This window comes from Microcebus murinus, chromosome 2 (genome assembly GCF_040939455.1).
Source record: "Microcebus murinus isolate Inina chromosome 2, M.murinus_Inina_mat1.0, whole genome shotgun sequence".
Lineage (NCBI taxonomy): Eukaryota > Metazoa > Chordata > Mammalia > Primates > Cheirogaleidae > Microcebus > Microcebus murinus.
The window spans coordinates 6,129,681-6,140,373 of NC_134105.1; the positions used below are offsets into that span (position 1 = coordinate 6,129,681).

At 40.6% G+C, this 10,693-nt stretch overlaps 1 protein-coding gene across 4 annotated transcripts; it reads left to right on the top strand.

The window, feature by feature from the left end:
* Positions 1-376: 376 nt before the first annotated feature.
* On the top strand, positions 377-10,307 carry TARDBP (TAR DNA binding protein). 4 transcript variants are annotated; one of them, XR_012912967.1, is made up of 8 exons: positions 377-506; positions 1,463-1,716; positions 3,012-3,175; positions 4,992-5,132; positions 6,361-6,531; positions 6,931-7,057; positions 7,998-8,137; positions 8,871-8,990. XR_012912967.1 is itself a non-coding variant. In XM_075993935.1 (7 exons), exons 2-7 carry the CDS (start codon positions 1,479-1,481, stop codon positions 8,051-8,053), a joined length of 897 nt encoding a protein of 298 aa, XP_075850050.1. In that variant the 5' UTR covers positions 377-506; positions 1,463-1,478; the 3' UTR covers positions 8,054-8,850. The 4 variants fall into 4 exon arrangements, 2 of the variants coding, with proteins under 2 accessions (XP_075850050.1, XP_075850046.1); XR_012912965.1 differs by lacking the exon at positions 8,871-8,990 and adding an exon at positions 9,923-10,307 and having other exon boundaries at positions 6,931-8,137; XM_075993935.1 differs by lacking the exon at positions 8,871-8,990 and having other exon boundaries at positions 7,998-8,850.
* Positions 10,308-10,693: the final 386 nt, after the last annotated feature.

The window sequence follows — 10,693 nt, forward strand, 5'->3', positions numbered from 1 at the left end:
TCTGCGAAAGTCAGGAGGGCCCCGGGGACCCCTCCAGCCACGCCCCCGCGTAGCCCCGCCCCCATGGCCCCGCCCCGCGCCACCCCTTCTGGCCGCTACTCTCGCGCACTTTCAGAGTACGCGAGCTCGGACTGCGACCCGGGACCGGCGGTTGGGCAGGCGAAACCATCTGCCACGTTACGTGGGGGGGAGTTCAGAGCCTGTGCAGCCACATTTTTTTCAATCTATAGCGTTTAGGGCCCAGATTCTGGTCTTCTTTCAGCCTTCCGATGCTCTCTGCAGCTCCAGTTCCCAGGAGAGAGGCCCACTCCCTGAGGAGAAGGTTCCTGTGTCTCCGTGCAGCGCACTCCCCCTCTGGACGGGGACCCGGTGGGCGGGCGCGACGGCCGGCGGGGGGAGGAGGCGGCCCTAGCGCCATTTTGTGGGGACGAAGCGCTGGCTGGGCTGCTTTTGGATCCCTCGCTGCTTCGGTTTGCCTGTCGGGCTTCCTAGCAGCGGCCTAGCGGGTGAGTCGCGGGCGCTTCTCACTGGGGACGCCCCGGGTGGCTCGGCTCCAGCGTCGGGGCGGCCCGAGGCGGACGTAGCGGCTTCGGCCCCGGGCAGGGAGCCGGGAGGCCGGGCCTGCCTGGTCCTGCCCGAGCGGGCTCGCGCGGGAGCGTCGTTAGGGCTTCGCGCGGGCGGCAGCCGGAGCCGAGGCAGGGACGCTGGGCCCGCGGCGCAGTGCAGGCCGAGGCGGAGGTTTGGGCTGGCCTCCGGGCCCGGGCAGTGCTCGTGTCTTCGGGACTTTGCACTCTGGGGGACACTGCCAGCGCAGGCCTTGTGCCCCTGCGGCCCCACCCCGGGCCGCGCTGAAAAACTCCTCCCTGGGCCGTCACGCGCTGGCTTCTGGGAGGTGGCGGCCACCTCTTGAAGGACCTGTCGCCACAGTCTTTGTGGCTCAAGTTTGGAGAGCCCCCGGAAGTCCCAATATGAGGAACAGAGAGAAACTTTTCCCTTGTTCTTTACGTGTGGGTCACTGCTTCTGTTCAGTTTTGAAGATTCAGTTTATGCATCGCTTGCTTGGGAAAATCTGCTTTGATCCGTACACACGTGCCTCAACCAACTTAGGTTCTCCCCAGCTTTTAGGGTTATTTACTTCTTTCACGGTTGTAATAAAGTAGTTACTTATTTACTGTCTTTCTCTTACTGTCTTAGCTTACCCCCGTTGTAACAAGCGTGTCACGTGGGACTTAAGAGTTACAGTTTCAGCACTTGATGGCTCAGTAACCGCTCGCTAAATACTTACTGAACCAGTGAACCATCCTTGCCTTCACTTCCTCATTTTTCAGTGGTAACCAGCATGTAGAATAATCCAAACAACTTTCCCCGAAGTCAGAACGGTAACGATATTACCAGCTAAATGTAAGAAAACAATTTGTTTGACATGAACGTTGATCATTTGTGTCTCTTTTTCCCCTTTAAGAAAAAAATAAGAAAAGATGTCTGAATATATTCGGGTAACCGAAGATGAGAACGACGAACCCATTGAAATACCATCAGAAGACGATGGGACGGTGCTGCTATCCACAGTTACAGCCCAGTTTCCAGGGGCATGTGGGTTGCGCTACAGGAATCCAGTGTCTCAATGTATGAGAGGTGTTCGGCTGGTAGAAGGAATTCTGCATGCCCCGGATGCTGGTTGGGGGAATCTGGTGTATGTTGTGAACTATCCTAAAGGTTTGTTACCATTTGGTTTTCTAATAATGCTGAAGAATTGTCAGGTTGGGTTTGTGTCTCATCCATAGATGGTGGGCTTTTTTCATAGAAATATCTAATTCAAGTATTTCTTTAAACTTTCCTATTAATGACTAATTTGTGGAAATTAGAAATTATAGAACACTTTTAAAGAGAAAACTATATATTGAAATAACAAATAAGTTGCAAAAATGGAATTACTAAGAATCTTTTGTAATTATATCAGTGTTATAATTAGATTCTTCTAAAGTGCCCCAGCATTTTGGTTTATTCATTGTTCTTGCAGTCTAACATTCTTTTAGCTAATCTGACTTCTTTTTTCCCTTAAATGAACATCAATTGCAGTAGCTGAAATCTTGAATTAGTGCAGTCCCAATTACAATTTTGGGGTTCTGGTCTTATTCTTCTTGTGATGCCTCTTGTCACTGATGTTCTAAATGTAAGAAAAGGAAGTATGAAGATTCAGAAGTATGCCACAGCAGTAGGTACATAGCAGTATGAATATGTGCTAATTGATATATCTGTTACTTTTGTTATAACTTGATACTGCAACAAGATCAGTCCGTCACATTTGGTTAGTATGTAAAACATTAACTTAGAAGTCTAGTAAAATTTTAATAGTGTAAACTTAGGTTTTTGTAGCGTGCTGTTTCTTGAGTCATTGGCTGTAGATTTGCCCAAATTTAAAATGTCGTTTAATTCCTCTCCCTTTCTAAATAACCTAAGATTAAGTTAGGCTTTTTAAAACAACCCAAAAATATTTTTGTGTTATTACAAAATGAATGTTTATTGGTTGTCGAAAGTTTCAAAAAGGTAGAAAAACTAAAAGCACTCTTAAATCTATATCTGAAGATAAAAGTCGCTAATTTTTTGGTATATAGCCTTTATATTATAAAACAGGCATTTAAATAATTAAGCAATATGTTTTAATAGCTACTAAGACAATGTCACAGTATTTTAAAAATGTTTTTTCCCTATTGTATTTTAAAGTCAAAGTGAAATAGTTATCTTTGTTGTGATAACCCTTTTGACATGGAGAACATACAAATGGAATCTTGAGATATTAGAAAAGCAGAGTTGGGAATCCCTTAATTTATACCAGAAAAGTACTTACCCAAGCCTTTATTCTGTCCTTGAGAGCTACCATCATTCCTTGCCAAAATTTTTCAGTTTTTGTTAGAATCTCCTTTTTGCTTCTCATTTCTAGATGTAGGAGGTGTTTTCTTAAAGAACTGCTAAATGAAGATTTCTAAAAGGTTTCTGCTCATTTTGTTTAGATAACAAAAGAAAAATGGATGAGACAGATGCTTCATCGGCAGTGAAGGTGAAAAGAGCAGTCCAGAAAACATCTGATTTAATCGTGTTGGGTCTCCCGTGGAAAACAACTGAACAGGATCTAAAGGAATATTTTAGTACCTTTGGTGAAGTTCTTATGGTGCAGGTAAACTTTGATTGCATTGAATGGTTTTTCTTTACTAGTGAATGAGCATTCCTGTTACTTTAGTGGCACTATTCTTCATGTTCCACAGATGATACTCTTAATATTTGTTATATTTATATATAGGGGATGTTTAAAAATAAATTTAGCTTAGACGGTTTTTCTTTCTTTACGCATGTGCTATATATTTTTTTTGCCTTTGATATCGTAAAATCCTATTGCATGAAGGCTTAAGTAACATTAGCTGTTTTTGTTAGGTAACATTTCTGTTTTTGTTTGGTTTTGTTTTGGAGACAGGATCTCTGTTGCCTGGTCTACGGGGTGCTAGTACAGTGGAGTTATCATAGCTCACTGCAAACTCAAACTCTAGGTGCTCAAGTGATCCTCCTGCCTCAGCCTCTCAAACAGCTGAGACTACAGGCATGAGCCCCCGTGCGTGCCCAGCTCGATTTTTTTCTTTTTTCTTTTTTTTTTTTTTGAGACAGAGTCACTTTGTTGCCCAGGCTAGAGTGAGTGCCGTGCGTCAGCTTAGCTCACAGCAACCTCAAACTTCTGGTCTCAAGCGATCCTCCTGCCTCAGCCTCCCGAGTAGCTGGGTCGACAGGCATGCACCACCATGCCCGCTAATTTTTTCTATATATGTTACTTGGCCAATTAATTTCTTTTTATTTATAGTAGAGACGGGGTCTCGCTCTTGCTCAGGCTGGTTTCGAACTCCTGACCTCGAGCAATCTGCCTGTCTGGGCATCCCAGAGTGCTAGGATTACAGGTGTGAGCCACCTCGCCCGGCCTCGATTTTTTTCTTTCTATATTATATCGATAGGAGATCTTCTGCTCTTCTCATTTAATGAGTTAGGATTGGGAAACATTAAATCTAGTTTATCTTTGTACTTGTCTTAAAATGTTTTGTTACAATTTTATCATATAAATGGGTTTTACTCTACTGTTAACACAATGTGGATTTAGTATTAACTCTCTTGTTGCTTTTACTCCAAGACTAACTTGACTTGGTTTAAGTTTTAATTAAGCTATTGTATCCAATTGAAGCCATTCAAATTGCATGTCAAAAAAAGCTCTGAGCCAGGACCTGTAAGCCTGTTCAACACGGTGAGACCCTGTCTCCACAAAAAAATTTCAAAAAATTAACTGGGCACAATGATGCACACCTATAGTCCCAGCTGCTCAACAGGCTGAGGCAGGAGGATCGCTTGAGCCCAGCAGTTTAAGGTTGCAGTGAGCTATAATGATGCCACTGCACTCCAACGTGGGCAACAGAGTGATACCCGGTCTCTAGCCAGGCTTCATGGAGTTTGCTTATAGTCCCAGCTACTTATTCGAAGCTCAGGAGTTTGAGGCTGTAGTGAGCTGTATCATGCTAGTGCACTCCAGCCTGAGTGACAGAGTGAAACCCTGTCTCCAAAAAAAGAAGAGGAGGCCAGGCTCACGCCTGTAATCCTAGCACTCTGGAAGGCCGAGGCTGGTGGATCATTTGAGCTCAGGAGTTCAAGACCAGCCTGAGCAAGAGTGAGACCGCATCTCTACTATACAAATTAGCTGGACAATTAAAAAAAAATTTTATATATGTATATGGAAAAAATTAGCCGGGCATGGTGGCACATGCCTGTAGTCCCAGCTACTCAGGAGGCTGAGGCAGGAGGATCGCTTGAGCCCAGGAGTTTGAGGTTGCTGTGAGCTAGGCTGACGCCATGGCACTCTAGCTGGGGCAACAAAAGTGAGACTCTGTCTCAAAAGGAGGAAAAAGAAACTCAGATTTGGGGGTATATGTATAGTTTTAGAATAAATTTATCATCTTTTCTAGGTCAAGAAAGATATTAAGACTGGTCATTCAAAAGGATTTGGCTTTGTTCGTTTTACGGAATATGAAACCCAGGTGAAAGTAATGTCACAGCGACATATGATAGATGGACGATGGTGTGACTGTAAACTTCCTAATTCTAAGGTACTTTGTTCCTCTGTGCTTTGGAAATTTTTCCTACAAACTTCCTATAAAAACACTGTAAATTTAGCTACATAATGGTTATAATTAATAAATAAAACTGTAAAATAATGTTAAATACACTTGGAAAAGGTAGTGGTGGCAGGCTGTGTTCTTGAAATCTTTTTGCCTTGTTCAAGCCTTAGTACTTTAATACCTTACGTTTGTTTGAAATATTTAGCTTATTAGCCCTCAAACGAAATCCTTGTTCCTTTTACTCTTCCTTTTCTCTTGTTTTTTCTGTTAACAGTTTCTTACATAGTTATATGTGAAACCATAAAATATGATCAGAATACATGAATCTTGTTATAAAGACCTAACTTGTTCCAAGCAAGCAACTAAGACTTGCTTATTTAGAACATCATTATCTTTGCCAGGACATTACTTAGTCATTGACTTTTTAAAATCCAAATATATTCATGCAATACATAGTGACACTGGAGTCACAAATGAGCTACATATACCACAGTAGTCCCATAGGATTAATAAGATTGTGATACCATATTTCTACCATGCCTTTTCTATGTTTAGATTTGTTTTGGTGCATAAATACTTACCATCGTGTTGCAGTTGCCTGCGGTATTCAGTATGGGAACATGCTGTGCAGGTTTATAGCCTAGTAGCAATAGGCTATACCATAGAGCTTTTTGTTGCTTTTTTTAAAACTGTGGTACAGAAGGCATGAAAGAAGTACTGATGCAAAAACTAAGGATATGCCTACTTTTTTTTTTTTTTTTTTTTTTTTTTTTGAGACAGAGTCTCGCTTTGTTGCCCAGGCTAGAGTGAGTGCCGTGGCGTCAGCCTAGCTCACAGCAACCTCAAATTCCTGGCTCAAGCAATCCTCCTGCCTCAGCCTCCCAAGTAGCTGGGACTACGGGCATTTGCCACCATGCCTGGCTAATTTTTTGTATATATATTAGTTGGCCAATTAATTTCTTTCTATTTATAGTAGAGACGGGGTCTCGCTCTTGCTCAGGCTGGTTTCGAACTCCTGACCTCGAGCAATCCGCCCGCCTCGGCCTCCCAGAGAGCTAGGATTACAGGCGTGAGCCACTGCGCCCGGCCGAGGATATGCCTACTTTTAATGATTCACCTGCTATACAAGGCAGATAGGTTTTGTTTCCTACCATAATGCTCTTTTCATTGCTCATAAAATATTTCTGATGTTTTTTCTTACATTTCATTTTACCAGCAAAGCCCAGATGAGCCTTTGAGAAGCAGAAAAGTGTTTGTTGGGCGTTGTACAGAGGACATGACTGCTGATGAGCTGCGGCAGTTCTTTTGTCAGTATGGAGAAGTGGTAGATGTCTTCATTCCCAAACCATTCAGGGCTTTTGCCTTTGTTACATTTGCTGATGATCAGGTATTTTTCTCCTTAATACTTTGTCCTAGCTAATTAGGTAATTTCTTTTAAACACCTGATTGTCATCTTAGCTAAGCTTTCTGACCTTGTAAGGTTTGCAGCATGTGGGCCTAGATATTTGTGATGTATCTGAAATGTCTAAAAGCATATTTACTTTTAGGTATTTTTCAGTATGTGGTGTCTGGGAATGTTACATATCTTTTGAAAATAAGCTGAGATATCACTGTTGCCATTACTAAAGCTAAAAGGCTTTATTGGAGGTTTAAATGAAATGAGAGTGTTCAGGCTTATTTTTTCTGCATCTTAGATAAATCATGCTTGAAATCTAGGTTTTATTGTTACTTTTATGTATGAGTCAATGCTTTAACCTCCTTTGTTTACATCGGTTATTTTTTACAGGTTGCCCAATCTCTTTGTGGAGAGGACTTGATCATTAAAGGAATCAGCGTCCATATATCCAATGCCGAACCTAAGCACAATAGCAATAGACAGTTAGAAAGAAGTGGAAGATTTGGTGGTAATCCAGGTGGCTTTGGGAATCAGGGTGGATTTGGTAATAGTAGGGGGGGTGGAGCTGGCTTGGGAAACAATCAAGGCAGTAATATGGGTGGTGGGATGAACTTTGGTGCTTTCAGCATTAATCCAGCAATGATGGCTGCAGCCCAGGCAGCGCTGCAGAGCAGTTGGGGTATGATGGGCATGTTAGCCAGTCAGCAGAACCAGTCGGGCCCATCAGGTAATAACCAAAGCCAAGGCAACATGCAGAGAGAGCCAAATCAGGCCTTTGGCTCTGGAAATAACTCTTATAGTGGTTCTAATTCTGGTGCAGCAATTGGTTGGGGATCAGCATCAAATGCAGGGTCAGGCAGTGGTTTTAACGGAGGCTTTGGCTCAAGCATGGATTCCAAATCTTCGGGCTGGGGAATGTAGACTGGGTTGTGGCTGGTTGGTACAGAATGGTGGGAATTCAAATTTTTCTAAACTCATGGTAAGTATATTGTAAAATACATATGTACTAAGAATTTTCAGAATTGGTTTGTTCAGTGTGGAGTATATTCAGCAGTATTTTTGACATTTTTCTTTAGAAAAAGAGGAAGAGCTAAAGGAATTTTATAAGTTTTGTTATATGAAGGGTTGAAATATTGAGTGGTTGAAAGTGAACTGCTGTTTGCCTGATTGGTAAACCAACACTACAATTGATATCAAACGGTTTCTCCTGTAATAATTTATCCCTGGACTTGTCAAGTGAATTCTTTGCATGTTCAAAATGGAAACCATTGATTAGAACTACATTATTTTCTCCTTGTTTTAATTTGAACCCCACCATATGGATTTTTTCCTTAAGAAAATCTCCTTTTGGGAGATCATGGTGTCACAGTGTTTGGTTCTTTTGTTTTTGTTTTTTTAACACTTGTCTCCCCTCATATACAAAAGTACAATATGAAGCCTTCATTTAATCTCTGCAGTTCATCTCATTTCAAATGTTTATGGAAGAAGCACTTCATTGAAAGTAGTGCTGTAAATATTCTGCCATAGGAATACTTCTGTCTACATGCTTTCTCATTCAAGAACTCGTCATCACGCATCACAGGCTGCGTCTTTGACGGTGGGTGTCCCATTTTTATCCGCTACTCTTTATTTCATGGAGTCGTATCAACGCTATGAACGCAAGGCTGTGATATGGAACCAGAAGGCTGTTTGAACTTTTGAAACCTTGTGTGGGATTGATGGTGGTGCCGAGGCATGAAAGGCTAGTATGAGCGAGAAAAGGAGAGAGCGCGTGCAGAGACTTGGTGGTGCATAAGGGATATTTTTTTTTAACTTGGCGAGATGTGTCTCTCGATCCCGTGGCTTTGGTGAGAGCGTGTGCAGAGAGCAATGATAGCAAATAATGTACGAATGTTTTTTGCATTCAAAGGACATCCACATCTGTTGGAAGACTTTAAGTGAGTTTTGTTCTTAGATAACCCATATTAGCTGAATGTGTTAAGTGAAACGACACTTGTATTTCCCCTGCCCCTTTGTCAACTGCTGTGAATGCTGTATGGTGTGTGTTCTCTTCTGTTACTGATATGTAAGTGTGGTAATGCGAACTGAAGCTGGTGGGTTGAGAACATGGACTGAGCTTGTGGTGTGCTTTGCAGGAGTACTTGGAAGCAGAGTTCACCAGTGAGCTCAGGTGTCTCAAAGGGTGGAAGTTCTAATGTCTGTTAGCTACCCATAAGAATGCTGTTTGCTGCAGTTCTGTGTCCTGTGCTTGGATGCTTTTTATAAGAGTTGTCAATGTTGGAAATTCTTAAATAAAACTGATTTAAATAATATGTGTCTTTGTTTTGCAGCCCTGAATGCAAAGAATTCATAGCAGTTAATTCCCCTTTTTTGACCCTTTTGAGATGGAACTTTCATAAAGTTTCTTGGCAGTAGTTTATTTTGCTTCAAATAAACTTATTTGAAAAGTTGTCTCAAGTCAAATGGATTCATCACCTGTCATGCATTGACACCTGATACCCAGACTTAATTGCTATTTGTTCTTGCATTGTCCAAAGTGAAAAGTTTTTTTTTTTCTTTTTAAATCTAGTTTTTAATAAGTCTGGGTGACCGCACCTAAAATGGTAAGCAGTACCCTCCAGCTTTTTCTTAGTGCCTCTGTGCATTTGGGTGATGTTCTATTTACATGGCCTGTATAAATCTCCATTGGGAAATCATGCCTTCTAAAAATATTCTTATTTGGGGGAGTGGGCAAAACAATATTGATTATTTTCAAATGCTTTGTAACAAAGCATATCAATTAAAAAGAAGAGAATGTCAGCACCTTTCTAGTTTGGGATTTGAAAAGTGGAATTAATTGCAATAGGGATAAAGTAGAAGAAACCACAGATAATCTTGTGCCTAAAATCCATTAAGAAGCCTGATAGCTTTAAGAATTAGTAGGGTGGGTTGTCTGTCTGTGGAAGTGTTTAGTAAAATGGGCTTTGTCCTCCAAACAGAGAGGAATGTAATATTGAATAAAATCACTTATGACACTCAGACTCTCACCATGCATTGTTAAGTATGTGAAAGCAATAATATATTCTTTATTGTACTTTTTATGTAACTACTAATTCTGTGAGAGTTGAACTTATTTTCTAATTGGAAGAATGTGAGTTTTTGTGTCGGTAGTTTACCTAATGCCCTTACCTAATTAGATTATGATAAATAGGTTTGTCATTTTGCAAATTATGTGTTATAAACATTTATAAATGAAGTCATCCTTTAGACTTGTGATCGCCACATTGTTTCGTTAATGAGTTTCCTCTGTAAAAGGATCTTGAGTTGTTCTAAAAATTTTTTTTTTCTGCATCTAAATCTGCATGATTTCCAAACCCTGTACCATCTGAATTTTGCATTTTAGCACTTGCACTATTACTCAGCAGCAGTAACATGGTAACACTTAAAATGGTATTCGGGGACCTCCAAAGACTAAACTGACAAGCCTTCAAGGAGCCCAGGGGTAAGTTAACTTGTCAATGGCATGGTTTTAATCCCTTATTTACACTTGTGTAAATCTAGTTATTGGCCGTAGAAGGCTTTCAATGTCGAGTAGCCTTTTATTAACATGTTTATGGTATTACATAGCTATGGGTATTTATTTCTACCCTAAAAAAAAATTGAAGTTTAGAAGTACTTAAACTATTTGGCAAAGATTTGTTTTTAAAAGTCTATTTGGTCATCTAAATGCATTCATTCTAAAAAAATTTTTTGAACCAGTTGAATAAAAATTTTTGTTGCTTACCACAGTTTAGTGTCTGGAGTCTTACTGGAAAAACATTTCTTTTTTATATGTGACAAAGATGTTGGAAATTTACCTTTAAAATTTGAGTCTCAAGAAGTTGCACTTTCTATGCACAAGGGAAATTAGGCCAAACTCACAGTCAACTTTTATATATAAAGGTGATTATTTAGCTAGACTGAAAAATTTATTACATGTTAGCTATTAAGACTTTTTAGGGAAGAGTAGCCAACTAAAATGAGATTTTGAAGGTTAAATCAACATTTTGTTCTTAGTAGGAAAAAATAGGAAGTTAACTACTGAATAATTCAGAAGATACATGTTATTAGAATAACTTTTTGTTGTTGAGTACCAGGCGAGTAGCTCTTTTTTTTTCTTTTTAAAAAAATTTTT